Genomic DNA, 18,471 nt, shown 5'->3' on the forward strand with positions numbered 1-18,471 from the left:
ATGTCTAGTTGTTAGGAATTATGAGACAACAGCCACAGAGAAGTATTTTCCATTGTATACAATGCATCACTAATGGAATGAGTCAGTTTTTCCACATGGAGGTCATGCTAATGTTTATTAGCATATCTTGGGCAGTGCTTTGGGGTTAAGTCAAAGCATTTTTTTGTCGAATGCTACTGAATGAATAGCCATTTCCTACAATGCATACATAAATAGTTATTGTTTAGACTGTGCTCAAATACAATAAAAAGCATTTTTAAGGCTGCTTTCACATCTGCAGTAGGGATTCCATTTTCTTGCTCTGTTCGGAGAGCAGGAAAGGGGTATCCTCTGGCCGAACAGCCCCGTCTTATGACGGAACCAAACAGCGCTGAACAGACCCCATTGATTATAATGGGGTCTGCTCGGTTTCCACTCCGGCATTTCACAAGAAGAAAAAAAAGCTATTTCTTCCAGTATTTTGTGCTGGATCTGTGACAAAATCTCCAAATGGAGGTTCCAGCGCAGATGTGAACCCGCTCTCACTAGGGGTTTTCTGAGTTTAAAAAGCCACTTTCTAGAAACTTGTTATTATTTCCCCAGGGTATAATTGACATGTAATTTATAGTGGACTAATTAATATACTTACCAATCACTTTATTAATGAGATATGAGTTCCAGTCTGGTTGGCTACTCATTTTCCCATACAAACAAGGAGATGTGCAGGTGGCCAATCATAGCTATAGGAATGTTGATTGTAATAACAATTGTCCATTCAGATACTGCAATCATCTGCCCATGTATACAGATCAAGCGCTGACCAACATGCTCATTTTCGGTCAGTGCTTCTTGACTTGGGTAGATTATCTGCCTGTGTAAAACCACCCTAATTGGGATTAAGATCAAGTTATGTGTACCAATCCCATACCCGCTGCTGAAAACCAACTAGAACTTGTAGTCTTCTCTTATTTAGTTTTATACTTGAAAGAAACGTCCAACTCAGGCCAATTTCATCATCGTAAGATCCGTTGGATTGCTTCGTAATCTGTGTGTGTAAACCAAGCTTTTACTGTCTGACTAGATTGTTTGCTTTTTATTCTTTGGTAGGATTTATTGTAACAATGTCTCTTAGCACTCAGATCAGATGTTACTTTTGTATCTTTGTGCACAGAACTATTAGATCGTGGGACAGCTGTTCATATGTAAAGCCATGAGAATAGTGACATCTACAGGTTATAAAAATTATACTTTATGAATCCCTGAGTAGTCTGTAAAGATGTGGCTGTTTGTTTCCAGTAATGTACCGTATATGGATGTATGGTATATATACAGAGTCTTATGCAGCCAGTTTATACACTGGGCTGTATGGAGGTGGCTCTGTAAGCAAACACTCGTTTATTCTGAATTGCATGTAAATTAGAGCGTGGTAACCCCCTTTTTGAGGGAACTCCCTCACTGATTGCAGAGTATCTGTTTGCTGAAACCTCTAATCATTAGTTGTCACTAGGGGAAATGTTGTTATATATAGCATATATTTAAAGGATAGCTGATAAATGATCACTAGGATTTCCACCGCTCCCATAGAGCCAACAGACCTCCATTCTAGTTGGAAGGAACTTCCAGGGTCATCGGGTCCAACCCCCTGCTCAATGCAGGATTTATTAAAGCATCCCAGACACATGTCTGTCCAGCCTCTGTTTGAACACTTCCATTGAAGGAGAACTCACCACCTCCTGTGGTAACCTGTTCCTGTCATTAATCACCCTCACTGTGCCTCATCCGTTTCAGTTTTATCCCATTGCTTCGAGTCTTCCCTTGTACAAATAAGAATAGGGCTAATCCTTCTGCACTGTGACAGCCCTTCAGATATTTGTAGACAGCTATTAAGTCTCATTCCCAGATCCTTTTATGAGATAGATATGAAACAGATAGCTAGATAGATAGATAAATGTGAGATAGACAGATAGATAGATATCAGATAGATAGATAGATGTGAACACATGTGTGAGAGTGGCCTTAGGGTGTGTTCATGTTTTTTGTTGAACTTTTGAACCACAACTAATAAAAACACATTTAAAAAACTGCATGCCGTATTCAAAGACCACAGAGGTTTTTGAGAAACTGTATATACTATTAAAAAACCGCATGTGTTTTTGATGCATTTTTTAATTGTGTGTAAAGTGTGCAATTATATACGGTACATACAGGGAGATGTATAACTTATATGAACCATAGATAGATAGATATGAGATAGACAGACATATAGATAGATATGAGATAGATATTAGATAGAAATTAGATAGATAGATAGACAGACATGAAATAGATATATAATAGGTATATAAATCTTAAAGCAACCCTCCAATATCAGGGCAAAAATATGTCCCGGGACAGGATGGGGAGGGGGAATATATTGCTTACAGTTCTTTTTCTCTGCCGGCTCTCCAATCTGCTAGTTTTGGCTTCTATTCTCAGGGATACTAGATGGCCAACGCAAAATTCAGACTACCTAATCCCCTTAGTGTATTAATAGTGTTAGGACTACCAATGTACTATATTGCTTTCCGATTGGCCAGAACTGCTCGTGTGATCAGTTCTGGATAATCAAGAATAGTGCGCAGTGTACAATAGCTAGTCAAAAATCTGCTGCTGGCATAGATAGCAGAAATTGGGGCCTGAAGCCAGCAGATTGGAGGGGCAGCAGAGAAGAACAACTGCAGGTAATATACCTCTCTGCCACTCCTGTCCTGGGACAGAATTTCGTCCCAAAACCAGAGGGCCGATTAATTGTAATCACATTTATATTGTTCTGCATATTACAATACTTTTTTTTTTGAAAGGTCAGAACTAGATGAAACAGCTGGAAATGTCCATGCTTCAGGATCATACTCCTATCTAACTGGCAATTCTTATTAAAAGTTTTCTGCGGTGAAGTAATTCACACAGGAAATAATGTCATGATAACATGTGTTTTCAGGCTTAGTTTGAAGTACAGCTGTTGTTCTCTGTTTGTTTATAATGTAATTTGGGGCAGATTTATAAAACTGTCTATGAGAAAAACTTTCTGTTGCCCATTGCAACCAATCATAGAGCAGCTTTCATTATCTAGCGCACTATGAGGAATGAAAGCTGTGCTGCGATTGGTTACATTCAGCAATAAAGAGACTTTAGGGAACTAAAGTATCATTATTATAGTATAATTTGCCCTGCTGCACTATGTATCTAATACATGAAGAGGCGCAGGCTTCTTGATGCATTAGGGTGGCTTCACACAAGTGTATGCGCAATTGCACACACATCAGCACAACGTATTAGCGCTATGAATTAGGTAGATATGTGTGCGTATCGACACATTTTAATATACTTTTTGTGTACGCAGGGCATGTTTTTTTGCATACAAGATACTACCTTGTCCCAATTTAAATGGCTACTCAGCCTAATGAGTTTCAGATGTGTTCTATCCTGTTACGGAATTGTGCAGCGTATTCTGCATCAGAAACTTCTATGTGCAAATGTGCTCAAAATAGAGCATGTTCTATTTTTTTGCGCTCCTTATAAAAGCGTGCGCAAAAAAACTAAAAGGGAATAAATCCATTGAAATCAATGGGTTCTATTTTTTGTGTATTTTCCACACCATTTTTACACACACAAACACGCTCATGTGAGACTGCACTTTGTCGAATACCGACACAACCGTCCGCTTTCTCAGAAATGTACGCCGGGTCTGGCCTATTGTACATTTCTGACATAATTTAGGCAATTTGAGGTGTAAATTTTTCATAAATCTGACAGCCCGGGACAGCCACGCTCCCTCCCAAAGGCTCAGCTTGCTTTTTGGAAAAATGGCCGGGCTGGCGCAGAAAATAGAAAAGTTGCAAATGTTTGTGCAAATACCCACTTTTTTGGCCAGAAACTGGTGTAAAAACTTTATAAATGTACCCCTTTTTCTTTCAGACAGTTTCACAAATCTTCTGAATGTAAAAAAAGTATCATTGTCTTCATCAGGTTCCAAGTAAGCAGCATGCACAATATGTGTCCAGTAAAGAAAATAAATCTTCGCAAGAGACCGTTTATTCCATTGTGTAGTACAACTGGGGCACAATTCAGGAATCCAGGGCGATAAATAGCAGAGCTGTGGTTGGAAGAAAGCATTTATCTGGGTCCTCTACCTAAAGACCTAGGACTTAACATATGCAGAGTCTGTATATTAAAGGACACATGTATATAGTTAGATAGCTCTCTGTTATATTATTAAGGCGTGTCTTCACCATTTACACCAGTTTTCTGGCATTAAAAAGTCACAGGATTTTGCACAAGTCTACTTCTGCATAAACACTATGATTTTTGTTGGCCCTTTTGCTCCTCTACATACCACTTTTCTAAAAGTAGGCAAGACCTGCCGCAGCTCCTTGGATTTACTATAATTTCTTCCACATGCTACTTTCATACGATACGCATAAATCTCGCACGAATATGAAACCTATTCTTTTGAATGGGGTCATATAAATGAGCAATTTTTTTCCATCATCGCGGTGCAGGTAGAGATGAGCGAACACGTTCGGCTCCGCCCCTTTTTCGCCCGAACACCGAACTTTGCGAACACTTCAGTGTTCGGGCGAAAAAGTTCGGGGGCCGCCGTGGCAGCGCGGGGGGGGGGGTGCGGCGGGGAGTGGGGGGGAGAGGGAGAGAGAGAGGGCTCCCCCCTGTTCCCCGCTACTGCCGCCCGCGCCGCCGCGCATCTCCCCGCCCCCCGGCGGCACCCGGACACTTACGCGCGAACACTGCAGTGTTCGGCAAAGCTGGTGTCCGGGTGCGGATGTGTCCGTAACGGACACGTTCGCTCATCCCTAGGTGCAGGAAAAAAACGTTGCATGTCCTGTCTTTGGCCGTTCCCTCTGACCATCTCGCCCCATGTTTTCAATAGGGCCGGAAAAGGCATGCTAGTGCGATGTGAAGTTTCCCATTGAGAACAATGAGAAACACTTGCCGACATGGCTGAAAACCGAACTAGAGGATCGCTACTTCCGTGAAGTACCACAAAACCACCTCGCATCCGCAGGGACATCGCACATTCTTGCTCATGTCAAATTAGCCTCAAGCTGGTGCAAATCATAAGGGAAATCATCAGAGACAGCTCATCGCTGGTGTACATTTCATAGTCTGGCGCATATTCTGACTTGCCAGATATGGGCCAAATGTATTTAGAGGCTTGTGTATCTGAAAGGGAACTTCTCACGGGGTCTATGCTGCCAGAACATAGGCAGCATAAACCTGCAATAGGTAGGCATAGTGTTCCTATGTAAGGCCTCATGTCCACGGGCGGATCTGATTTGTGGAATCCTCTCCGACTGATTGCAATGGAAGAGGGCTTCAGGCACGGGGCGGGAGCTTAGCTCCACCCCCATCCCACCCCCTCCTATAGCAAACAGCCAGAGGGGAGGAGAGAGGAGGTGAGCCATCAAGGGGGAGGGAAGATGGAATGGCATGGCTGTTCACAAGTTTTTACTCCTCAGATAGTAGCATAAATCGGCTGGCCGTGAAAACGGTGGCCGATATACGCTCATGTGAAAGAGCCCTTGTACTGTGTATTGGTCTAATGAGCATTCGTCTGACAAACAGCTATTCTTCTGATCCCCTCATATACACGCACACTCAACTTATCACCTCTGATAACAAAATGATCAAGCATGTTGAGGTTCAACATGAGTCTTCTTTCCCCTAACATATGCCGTTAGGGTTGGGACACCATCATAAAGATTAGATGGTCAATGGTTGGGTTCATCTCACATTCATCAAATGTGTATGGCCACCATAAATGTAGGAAGCAAGGGTAGAAAAACGTTTTCCATGGCACTAAGATTTTATGTGTGTGGGAAGGGAAGTGACATCTGCTTTGAGCACACATCTTACTTAAAGCTGCAGTTGTCAATTGAGATGGTTCAGTATAAAAAGAATGAATTTTAATTATGTGGAATGACACAAAAGATTAAAAGAGATCAGCTGGGATTGCATGTGAACAGTAGTCAAGAAGTCAATGAGTCGAGTTAGAAGATGCTGACTCAAATGGATTTAGTAATTATCCAATTAACCTAATAACTTAAATCTTTCCTGACCATAAAGGCTCTTTCACACGACCGTATGCGTTTTTACAGGTGCCTGTATTTTCCGTGAAGTCCATGAATGAAGAATTACCGCAATCGAGTCCCGAACTTTAGCCACATACTTTATGCCGTTCACAGACGTGGCTGTTGCGTATCTGCAAAAATCCATCAATCGGCAGAAATCCTCGGAATGACTACTAATGCTTAAATAGAGCCAGCTGTGTTCTTTTCCCAGTGTTGTACGCCAAGTAACTCCCTCTTCCTTCCTTTTCCCCCCTGCTTCCATAGAAGTCTATGGGAGCTTCCTGCATGTCTTGTCAAAAGATACGTCAAGACCTATCTTTTGACTCTGCGTATAAAAACCATGTGCTATTTTTCCCAGTGTGATTCTTTTACGCGCCCAAAAATCGTTCATCTGAATGAATACATTGGAATTCATTGCTTCAGAGGGTCGCAATTTTTTGGCGAGTTTTTGGACAACTCATCCATAAGATTGTGATACAATCTGGCACTCTATGTAAAGAATATTTCAGTATGACATGCTCAGAGGAGGCAATAGCTTCATGTCTCCACTTCTTGGTTATATACAGAATAGATTCTACTTGAAAGTAGCTGTTGTGCACCATAGAAAGCTCCTCTGGAACTAACAGTGCATGTGTGCCCTGGGGAAATAACACTGGCCAAGTATTCACTCTGCCAGGAAAGAAAACTGAGTGCAATAGATCTCACAGCTGGCCTGTGCTGGAACATTATCTGTAATTCACTAGGCAGACGCCATACCGGCTAAACTTGCTTATTTTCGTTCTGTGGATGCCGATGAATGTAGTCACTTTATTTTCAATGCAGGAGACATTTAAGGTTGCAGGTCACTGGACTCAATAGAAGTCTCCACAATGAATGAGTGATAGTGTAATGATATTCTTCCTTCAATAACTTAGAGGAAGAAAATCCTTCACTATGTTTATACCATATGCAGGGGCTGAGGGGGGATGCATGACCAAGGGATTCAAATAGGAGATGGCACAATGCTTTTGCAGCACCACCTATTAGAACTCTGACTTTGGCTTATATTCCCAGCACTGGCGTAACTATATGGGATGCAGGGGATGCGGTTTCACCCGGGCCCAAGAGCCTTAGGGGGCCCATAAGGCCTCTCTTCTCCATATAGGGAGCCCAGTACTATGAATAAAGCATTATAGTTGGGCGCCCTGTTACAAGTTTTGCATTGGGGCCCAGAAGCTTCAAGTTACACCTCTGCGTTAAGGGGTTAAGAGAAGTTGGGGGACCCCAAGATAAATTTTGCACCCGGGCCCATGAGCCTTTAGCTACGCCCCTGATTCCCAGTCATGTTACAAGGCCTGTTAAAAGGTTGAACATTCACTTGTAGGATAACTGCCTTCTAATAGGTGGCGCTGCAGAGGCAATGTACCATTTTCAATTTGCAGACCAAATTTCCCAGAGGGGTATGGCATGGCCTTTTAAGTCTCTTCATGCTTACTAGATGGTCTTCTCAAGGAGAGATGGTATCTTTCCCCAGCTCAGGCATTCAAGAAACGCCAGAACCTTGTCTATTACACCGTCATACTTGGTATAAGATCCATGTTATCAGCTTTGTCCATATTATTTCTTAAAGTGAATCCATTAATACAGAGGCTACTTTTTGCCTTGGGAAGTCGCATTAGAATATATAAAATCTTACACTGAGGCAGTAATGAGCATATATGAAGGAGGCGGGAAAAGAATGACCAAAATCCATTTTCTTATGTTTTTAAACAGAACCTGACAATTTGCTAATTAATGTTGTAGAACGTGTTGGTAAAGGAAAATACATGAAAAAGGATCATAGTTCATTTCAGAGCCATGCAAAGTAAATACAATTGCTGGAAGAAAGATGCAAACAGGACTTATTCAAGAATTATGATGCATTTTTACATTCATTGCACCTGTGCCAGTGTCCTTTTTGTATTAAAAAAAACATGGGAATGGAAAATGAGGTGTGTAACACCCACACTGTGCAGCATCACAATGAGTGCAGTGGAGTTGGGATTTTGTCAGAAATCACAAGACATAATCCCAAAGATGTTGGAACATTTAAATGGGCTGTCTGAATCGCAAGATCCCGGTACAAGTCCTTCCCCATGCAGTAACATAAAAAATAGTCATATACTCACCTGTCCCCGATCCTGCTATGTCCTGTGTCGGTGCTGGGTCCCTTGCTCTGGTTTGTGTATACAGCTGCAGTCCTGCTTGATCAATGGGACATCACAGGGGCTGCAGCCAATAACAGAGCTCAGCGAGTGATTGATGATGTCCTACTCATTGTTGAACATACTGCCTGTGCAGCTGGATCGGCTACACAGGGCCCAAAAGGAGGAATGGTCCTAAGACTGAATGGCTCTGCCTCCTGTCGTGCTCTTAGACTTCCAGCAGCAGTGACTATCTGAAGAACTATCTCCTCCGCTCATTTAGTTCTAGCAGCTGTTCCCCACTCTCTGAAGTGTATATGGCTTAACACCTCAACCATCTTTAGCTACTAGTACAATGTGTGTAGGGACTAAGGAAGGAGTTATGCTGTGCACACCGACTCCACGGAGTGGGAAGTATCAGCGAGGAATGTGTGAGAAGAGGAGATAGTTCTTCTACTAGTAGAGGTTAGATAATGGAGATTGCAGATTGCTGATGCCAGAGGGGGGCACTATTGCAGGAGTACTAGTGGAGGGTGACATCATGAGCATCATTATCAATGGGGACTATAGATGGGAGCACTCTAATTGAGGCCACAGGGTGCACTATTACATTGTGGGGACAATAAGAGAAGGAGGCGCTATTTCTTTATGGGAGCACTATTATATTGTGGGGACAACAAGAGAAGGAGGCACTATTTCTTTATGAGAGCACTATTACATTGTGGGGACAGCAAAAGAAGGAGGCATTATTTCTTTATGGGAGCACCATTACTTTGTACTGCCACAGGGAATGCACTTTTATTTTGCAAGGCCGTACAGGGGGCACTATTAATTTATGGAAGCACTATTACTTTGTAGGACCACAGAAAGTGCACATTTACTTTGTGAGGCTTAGAGGGGGCACTATTATTTTGAGGGGGCAGTATTACTTGGTGGGACACTGAAAGCAGTGGGTAGTGGCAGGATGGGGAGTCAATGCAGAGATGAGTCATGGCTGGAAGATGTTTTTATGGTAGTTGCAAATTTGTAGCAAAGCTTTAAATTAGAAAACAATTGAATGTTCAAATGGAAAAATGCTCTGTTTCATTGTCACATTGCTAATATTTGCTTCCTAGTTGTTGAGATATCTGTCCTATATAGTTCATGGATGCAACATATAGTTATATGTGGCGGCCCAGACTGTATATCGTATACCCAAAAGGATAAGTAACTCTATAAATATGATTGCACTTGAAACAAGTGCTCTGTTACACTGATCTCCATAAATTGAGGCTGATCCCTTCAGGATTTGTAATCTCACAGGAGGAGCTAAAATGTAATGAGTCAGTGTTCCACAGAGTATAGCTCCTCAATCTCTAGGATTTACCGGCTTCACATTTAGCAGCATGTTAATCTCTGCAAACATAAATACATGACATTTTCTGTGTTATAAATGATATGCAGACTTCATATTTAGACAAATGTCCCTTTCAACACCAGAATAAGATAATTAGGGAAAGCAACTCACATATGAGCCATAGTCCACAGCCAGAGTCTGTAATGCCCAAGGGAGCCCCAGCCCAATAAGGATATCAAATACATTGCTTCCGATGGAGTTCGATACAGCCATATCTCCCAAACCTAGGAGGGAAAAAAATATTCAACTGAGATTTATAAGCATATGTATAGAAGTCATTAAAAGGGTTATCCAACTTCTAGGTGGTTTCAGACAGCTCCATACATTGCTCAGTGGCTCAGGCTGGTATTGCAGGCTGAGTCCCATTCGCTTCAATAGGATTCAGCCTGCAGTTCCTTTCAATGATTAATCGTATTCACGATTAAATAGTTTTTATTATATTTCTGAATTCTGATACACTAATAGGTGACAGAATTAAAATGCTACCTCTAAATTCTGCACTTTATGAGCAAGAATACATATCCCTTATACTTTACTGTTGATTTCTTCCCTTAATAGGTCATTATTATCGATACTTCATTTTTGCTTTACTTTTACATTAGTATTAGTAATATATAATATACTAGCTGATATACCCGGCTTCGCCCGAGTTAATTTGGTACTGGTGTTTATCTGGTGTTCACACGGAAAATCTTATGAAGTCGTGGTTACTTTAGAGATACCGGAAAAACATATGTTCACCATTTTGCATAGTTCTCTGCGTTACCCAGGAAACACCACGCGGAGGTAACCATGCGACGTTTCCTTCATATAAAATGACATCAGGAAGTGAGAGAATTAGATTACGTACATAAAATTTGGACACTAATTCTTTTGCGCTTAGAATTGAATAATCGAGTTGGGACCTATTAACTTTTCATATTTATGACACAATCAATGCTTCTGCCAAATTTCATGTTTCTATGACATTGGGAAGTGAGAGATTTGGATTATGTACGCAAAATTTGGACGCTAATTCTTTTGCGCATAGAATTGAATAATGGAGTTGGGACCCACTCACTTTTCCTATTTATGACATAATCAATGCTCGTGCCAAATTTCCCGTTTCTATGACACCGGAAAGTGAGAAAATTAGATTCCGTACGTAAAATTTGGACGCTAATTCTTTTGAGCATAGAATTGAATAATGGAGTTGGGACCCATTAGCTTTTCCTATTTATGACATAATCAATGCTCGTGCCAATTTTCCCGTTTCTATGACACCGGAAAGTGAAAAAATTACATTCCGCACGTAAAATTTCGACGCCAATTCTTTTGCGCTAGAATTGAATAATGGAATTGGGACCTATTAACTTTTCCTATTTATGACATAATCAATGCTCGTGCCAATTTTCCCGTTTCTATGACACCGGAAAGTGAGAAAATTACATTCCGCACGTAAAATTTGGACGCTAATTCTTTTGCGCATAGAATTGAATAATGGAGTTGGGATCCATTAGCGTTTCCTATTTATGACATAATCAATGCTCGTGCCAATTTTCCCGTTTCTATGACACCGGAAAGTGAGAAAATTACATTCCGCACGTAAAATTTTGACGCCAATTCTTCTGCGCTAGAATTGAATAATCGAGTTGGGACCCATTCGCTTTTCCTATTTATGACATAATCAATGCTCATGCCAAATGTCCTGTTTCTATGACACCGGAAAGTGAAAAAATTACATTCCGCACGTAAAATTTGGACGCTAATTCTTTTGCGCATAGAATTGAATAATCAAGTTGGGACCCAATTTCTTTTCCTATTTTGGAGATAATCTATGCTTGCGCCAAATTTCATGTTTCTACGACATCGGGAAGTTGGAGAACTTTTGGCGAGTCAGTCAGTGAGTGAGTGAGTGAGTGAGTGAGTGAGTGAGTCAGTGAGGGCTTTCAGCTTTATATATATAGATATAATTTGCTTGTGGAGATTTATTTCATTTGCATAGTAAGGCCTCATGTACATGAGCAGAATATATAAGCCCCTTCAGATGGAAATTATGCCTAGTACTCTTCTCTTCCCTAGAAGTGTTGCTTTGCACACAGAGAAGCATGGAGGCTAGAGATGAGCGAGTATACTCGCTAAGGCACATTACTCGCGCGAGTAGTGCCTTAGCTGAGTATCTCCCCGCTCGTCTCTAAAGATTCAGGGGCGCTGCTGGTGACAGGTGAGTTGCGGCAGGGAGCAGGGGGGAGAGAGGGAGAGAGAGATCTCCCCTCCGTTCCTTCCCGCTCTCCCCCGCCGGACCCCGAATCTTTAGAGACGAGCGGGGAGATACTCGGCTAAGGCACTTCTCGCTCAAGTAATGTGCCTTAGTGAGTATACTCGCTCATCTCTAATGGAGGCACCATAATGAGCCACAAGGACTAATAATAATAATAATCTTTATCTGTATAGCGCCACCATATTCCGCAGGGCTAAATAGTGGTCCTCCGCACAAACCCATTTGAAGTCCTTTTGCTTTAGTGCCCAATGTCCTTGAGGCCTTAAAGGGAATCTGTCAGTTGGAACATGTTGTCCAAACTGCAGGCATCATATTATAGACTAGGAGGAGCTGAGCAGATTGATATATAGTTTTATGGAAAAATATTCAGTAGAACTTGTATTTTATTCATTTAAACCTCTGCATATTCTGCATAGCTAATCAGTCCAATGGGCGGAGTTATCACCGATTTACAGCTGCACCTCTATGCAGTCATTCACAGATAGCTATCAATCATTGATGGCTCCCCCATTGGACTGTTCAGCTCAGGAAGAGCTTTAATATTTTCATCCACATTCATACAACTCTTTTAAAGGAAGCCTATCACTAGAATACAGACCATTATTGACTGCCAACAGTACCTTAGCACTATGCTGATATGCAGTATGATACCTCCTGTCTTAATTAAAGTGCAGCTATCAATGAGATTTGTCCTTTTACATGTTCTGCACGCTCCATGTAAATAAATTGCGATCTGTCGGATGGGCTGTCTACCACTCGGTCCTCCTTAGACCCTACCCTTATCTATTGATTGAAGCTGTAGATATCAATCATTAGGGGAGGGGCTGAAGAAGAGCGAGCGGCAGACCACTTGTACCAGAAAAAGCTGTAACTCATTTACATTGAATACACTGCATATCGACGTGGCACTAATCTACTGTTGGCAGTCATTTATGGATTATATCCTGGTGACAGACTTCCTTTAAAGGGATTAAACCACACTAGACTTTTTTCACCTGTTCATAGGATAGGTGATAAAAGTCTGATTATTGGAGGTATGACCACTGAGACTACTAGCATTCCTGAGAATAGCAGACCCATGTCCTCCTCTCCTCCTCCCTGCCCTCTAACAATAAAGAGGAGATTGAAAGGAGCGGTGGCCGTGCATGTGCATCTCACTCCATTCATCTTCAATTGGACTGCCAGAGATAGCCGAGTGCTTGTACTCTGCTATCTCCATCAGCCCCATTGAAATAAATGGCGCGGCACTGTGTATGTGCAATTACCGTTCCATTTCAATCCGTCATCACTGCGGGTGGGTGCTGCGAGCCCACAGTGATGAGAGGAGGTGGACACAGGACCCCTATTCTCAGCACCAATCAGACTTTTATCACCCATACTACGGATAGATGATAAAGGTCTAATGTGGTATGACCCCTTTAAGCTGTGCCCAATCTGCAAAGGAAAGCCCACAAATATCCCAGAAATACCCACTTCCAGATATTTACATATTGCACATCCATATTTGCATAATCCATACCCTCCCTGGTTTGTTTTGTGGGACAGTACCAAGAAAAATGAGAAGGTTGGAGGGTATGCTTAAAGGCGGTATTGATTACTGCTATGTCTAGCCATGCAGCGGGAAACCTTCAGTGATATGTGGCTTTACAGACATACTTACACACGACTTATCCGAGGGACAGTGGAAGCAGTGGAGAAACCCTCCATATAATCCAATAAACCTATAATTGGGACATGAAATGTAGTTCACAAACCTTGTCTTGCAACTATGAGGCTGGCCATACAGTCCGGGACACTAGTGCCAGCAGCCAGGAAGGTGATGCCCATAATTACATCTGGTATTCCCAAGGTGAACCCGATTATAGTAACCTGGAAATCAAGAAAGGTATCAGCTACTCTTCAAAGCAATGTGCAGGAATATATTCTATACAATTGTTTATGACCTTTGGTATATTACTGCAGGATTTCCACAACATACATGTGAGCAGTACTTTTGATGTCGCTTCTCAGCAGCTGATAGTAAAACCGTGTTGCTATTCATTAATCAGATTGATAAAATGGCTGGGAAGACAATGTCTATTTAGGTAAAAGAAACATAATTACCAAACTTTTACTATTACCCTAAGGGCGGTTTCACATGGGCGATAAAATCGCACGATTTTCATGCACTGTGAGAGTGTGTGAAAATGCAGATTTATGATACTCATGCTTTTCAATGGTTTCCTTCACATTTTTGATGTTTTCACTCATATAATGTTGCGAGATTCAAAAATCGTTGCATGTCCTATCTTTCTGTGTTTTGCTCTTTTTTATTGCTCATGTTTCCCTACGGAACCTTCGTTTTCTCACATTTTTATGTGATGTGATGCATTTTTCACATTAGGAAGTTCTATTGTTTTTCTCGCCCAAGAAAAAAGCGCGAGAAAATCGCAAGCATCAGCTTGCAAAATACCAGAAGAAAAAGCGTTGCATACGGTATTTTCTCTTCCGTCCAAAAGCATGGCAGGTGGGCGGAAGTGGAATGGACCCTATTATAATCAATGGGGTCCTTTTGGCGCTGTTCGGTTCCGTCCTGAGCCACAGCCGTTCAGCCCTCGGGATTCCCCTTTCCTGCTCTTTACTGCTCCTTTCACTTACCATCCAGACCATGACATAAGAGTAAGCTGCAATCCACATAGAGGATGCGATGAATGTCATCATAAACCATTTCTCCCATCGAGGTTTAGCACAGTTGGGTACGGTGAAGTACATAAGGAAACACAACGGCCAGGTGATCACCCATTTAGCTTTATTGGCCATCCCAGCTGTTAGGAGACAGAACGAGTAAATTATGGTGAATAAACTAACTAATGTGACTGGACGCACTGCTCTGATACATTAATACCTCTTGTAAAGCGTGTCATCTAAGGAACAGCCTAATATTAGGATGCACAGTGCTGTGAAAACTTTTTATTAAATACATGCTGTCACTCTATCATCTAGTGCCACCCACTGGTGACACTGAGAATTACATTCTAGAAAAACACAATTACTTAGTATCTATTAAGTCATAGAGATGCTGCTGAAATGCAAGAAGAATCAACTCAGATTTACAATAAGAAAAATATTTCTGCCCCTTACAAATGTGCTATATATGGGCTTAACACATAGATGGCAATTGAGCATTGTTTTACAGTTTATGTAAAGGCTGAATCTGCATTAGAAGTTCAGTTTCTTAAAGCAACTTAACCCCTTAAGGAAAAGGGTGTTTTGGTCCCGAAGGACTAGACACTTTTTAGGGATTTTACCCATTTGGTAGTTTTAGGCTGGGTTCACAGGGAACGGAATTGCCGCAGAGTTTCCGTGTGGCAATTTCGCCCGCGACTCCGAATCCCGGGATTAGCCAGCCATGTGGACGAGATCTTGCAAAAATCTTGTCCTAACGGGGCGGCCAATCAGTTGTGGCAAAGCCAGGTGGAGATGGGCATGCAACACAGAATTGAATTCCGTGGCATGTCAATTTTTTTTTGGTCCGCTGTGGCCTCACTCCTCTCTATTGGGAAAGAAAGCCGCGGCAAAATGCTGGCGGCCAAACCGCTCAAAAACCCGCTGCGAAATGCCATGGGTTTTGAAGCTGCGGCTCTCCCGCAGAAATCTCACGGTTTTTCGGTGCTGCCAAGCTCCGTCCCGTGAGAACCAAGCCTATTTCTTTTCCTTCAGTTACCAAAATAATTTTTGTTGCGTTTTTTTCAAGTGACACGGGGCTATTGTTATACCTTTTTCACTGACTTCTTCACCATTTTTTAGTTTTATTTAGGGTAAAAAACTAACAATTATTTTTTTTTTTATTTACAGTTGTTTAGTTTTAAAATTAGTACATTTACGTTAAAATAAAGCACAGGAATGGGTTTCTCATTTTGTTCTGAACGTTTTGATATATAATTTGTATAGTTTTGGATTACAGGGTGCATATGGCGATCGTTTTGGTGGGTCCTTTTTTCCTTATATACAGTGGTACCTCGATTTACGAGTGCTTCAGCATGTGAGCTTCTTGACTTGTGTGCAGGCTCTCTCCGGAATTTTTGCTCTGATTTAAGAGCAGAAACCCGGGTTACGATTTAAGAAGCTTGCAAGCTGAGGCTCGGGGGGAGGGGTGTGGGGGGTGTCTAATACTCATCTACCGCCGGCTTTCCGGTCCTTGTGATGGTCTGTGGTGCTCCTCCACGCCGATAGAGCATTTCTTCCTGGAAGCGGGGCTTGAAAACCCCGCCTCCAGCGGTTAATCCAGTGCCGCATCAGCCAATGAAAGCTGAGTTAGCCAATCACAGCCATTCAATGACATCATTGAATGGCTGTGAGTATTGATGTTTGTTTTTTTTACATGTAGTGTAGTTAGTTTCCGGAACGCATTAATGGCGTTTCAATTCATTTCAATGAGGAAAAGTGATTTGACATACGAGTGTTTTCTGTTAAGAGCTCCGTCACAGAACGAATTACACTTGTATGCCAAAGCAATACTGTATATGTTTTTATTTAATTACATTTTTTTTTTCTTATTCTTGTAACTATTTTTTTTACCATCTATGTCCCCCATGACGTCATATAAGTACTCTGGGGGTCTTTTTTAAAATATCACTAGTGTGAATAGAGGCTTATGTCACCACCACCACGCCTCATCTGTCGGCTCACCATGCCTCCTCTTTCTTAAAGGGCTACTGCGCGCTCTACTAATATGTCCCCCTCCAATCACCTGTTGCCCCGGGAGATATTAGAAATCTTCCCACTAGGGAGGATGACTAAGCAATTTGATCCTTCCTGTTGTGTAAGCCTGTTCCCTGATCTGTGTATTTGTTCCTAGTTATCTGACTCTGGTCAGTATCGCACCTTTTGTATGACCAGCTGCCACACCACGAGACGATTCTCGCATGAAAGTCAAATTTACCATAATGCCTGATACAGGGGGCCATGCTGATATCACCAAATGTGTCCTCCATCTTGCATATGGGCAGCAGTTTCATTGGACACCTACATCATCACATGACCTAGCCATATATAACATAGGCCCAGTGTAACTAGCGGCCATTTTACAATTGAGCAGAGGACGGAGAAAGCTGCATCACATTTATATGCCTATACAAAATGTTGTCAGTACATTGGGAGAGGGTATATTTCTGCTGCTGTCAACGTATATAGCAGCAGGGCAGACAAACTATGCTCTGCAGTTATCTGTTTGTGGCTTCAGACACCGTTCAAAGTCTGACCACTATGGATTCTTTGAAGACCTTTTATAGCTAGAAGTGGGACAGCTCACAAAAATACAGACTATACTTTGTGGCCTTCTGTTCTTACATATCGTGGCACCAAGGGATTGGGGTTTATGAAGTGAGCAGGTGTTTTCTTTTACTATAAAACAAAAAGAAAAGCAAACAGGGAAACAGCAAATACACACAGTGCGTGTCAGAGGCCTCAGACGTCATTCAGTCACGAGTCAGGCCACTATGACTTATTTACAGGTCTTATGCAGCTAGTTTTCTGCAAACAACAAAGTTAGCTGTCAAAGTTACATAAAACTACACTAATAAGTTAACAAGTAGAAAAATAAATAAATAAAAAGGAAACATGAATAAAGCAAGAAGTAAGGGCTGCTCTACTTCTTCTGCTTCTGCCATGTTTCTTCCTTCTCCTTCCCTCCCCCCCCCCAAATTTTTTTTCTAAAACACAAGAAATAGCTCTACAGCTTTTACTTGGAGAAGGTCCATGCTTGACTGTTCTGCCCACAGAGGAGAATTTGTGCTTTACAAGCTTTATGATATTGCTTTTAAAACAAGCAGCACCTCTGCTGTCTACCTTGGCGTACTTTCTACAATTGAACTCTATACCACTATACACTATTTTGACCAATTTTTGGGAAGAACAGTGTTCCCCAGATGTGTTGGTGTATTACCATGCAATTCTGGGGGCTTTGATTGCATTGGAAGCCTTCTGGAAAGCAAAATAGTGCAACTGATTTTTACTCCCAATGGTAGTCAGAATTGACCATCCAAATTCACAATGTTTTTGGTAAAATCATCCTATTTACACTAGTTAGTGGGGGCAGCATTGGGATCCGTTTTCCCGCAGTGTTACATAACTTTCTTAGACAGGTGAGGTATATAAATATGCTAGACTATACGAAGAGATTAAAAAGACCGCTGAGACTTACTAGGAATGTCAAAAGGTGTAAAAGGTCCATCATTATCATCATCTTCTTCTTCATCTTCATCATTTTCATTATTTTCATTGTCTTCATTCTCATTCTCAGTTTCATTGCCGGCTTCAGCAACATCTTCATCTTTCCGTGTTCCATTTGCATTTCTCTCTGTAGAAATCCCAGGACCTGTACCATTCTCAACAGCATGCTTAATTGGAATTTTAATGGAAACCTCTGACTCCCCATTCGCATAGGCTCGACTGTTTATTAATCTCTGTCTCTGCAACAAAAAGTGCGGTAAAGACATTAGAAAGGGAGTTAAGAATAATAGAAAATCTACTGTAGAAATACTGATGATGAGATCATTTAGGTCTGCTTCA

At 41.7% G+C, this 18,471-nt stretch overlaps 1 protein-coding gene across 1 annotated transcript in view; it reads right to left on the reverse strand.

Moving 5' to 3' along the window:
* SLC24A3 (solute carrier family 24 member 3) overlaps positions 1-18,471 on the reverse strand; it is a 327,458-nt gene that overhangs the window by 11,897 nt on the left and 297,090 nt on the right. The window contains exons 12-15 of the mRNA XM_066595769.1: positions 18,104-18,371; positions 14,560-14,726; positions 13,677-13,791; positions 9,774-9,886 (exon numbers count right to left, since the gene is read on the reverse strand). Of these exons, the coding sequence (XP_066451866.1) occupies positions 9,774-9,886; positions 13,677-13,791; positions 14,560-14,726; positions 18,104-18,371 (663 nt within the window). The remainder of the gene's footprint in view (positions 1-9,773; positions 9,887-13,676; positions 13,792-14,559; positions 14,727-18,103; positions 18,372-18,471) is intronic.

Source organism: Eleutherodactylus coqui, chromosome 3, assembly GCF_035609145.1.
Source record: "Eleutherodactylus coqui strain aEleCoq1 chromosome 3, aEleCoq1.hap1, whole genome shotgun sequence".
NCBI lineage: Eukaryota > Metazoa > Chordata > Amphibia > Anura > Eleutherodactylidae > Eleutherodactylus > Eleutherodactylus coqui.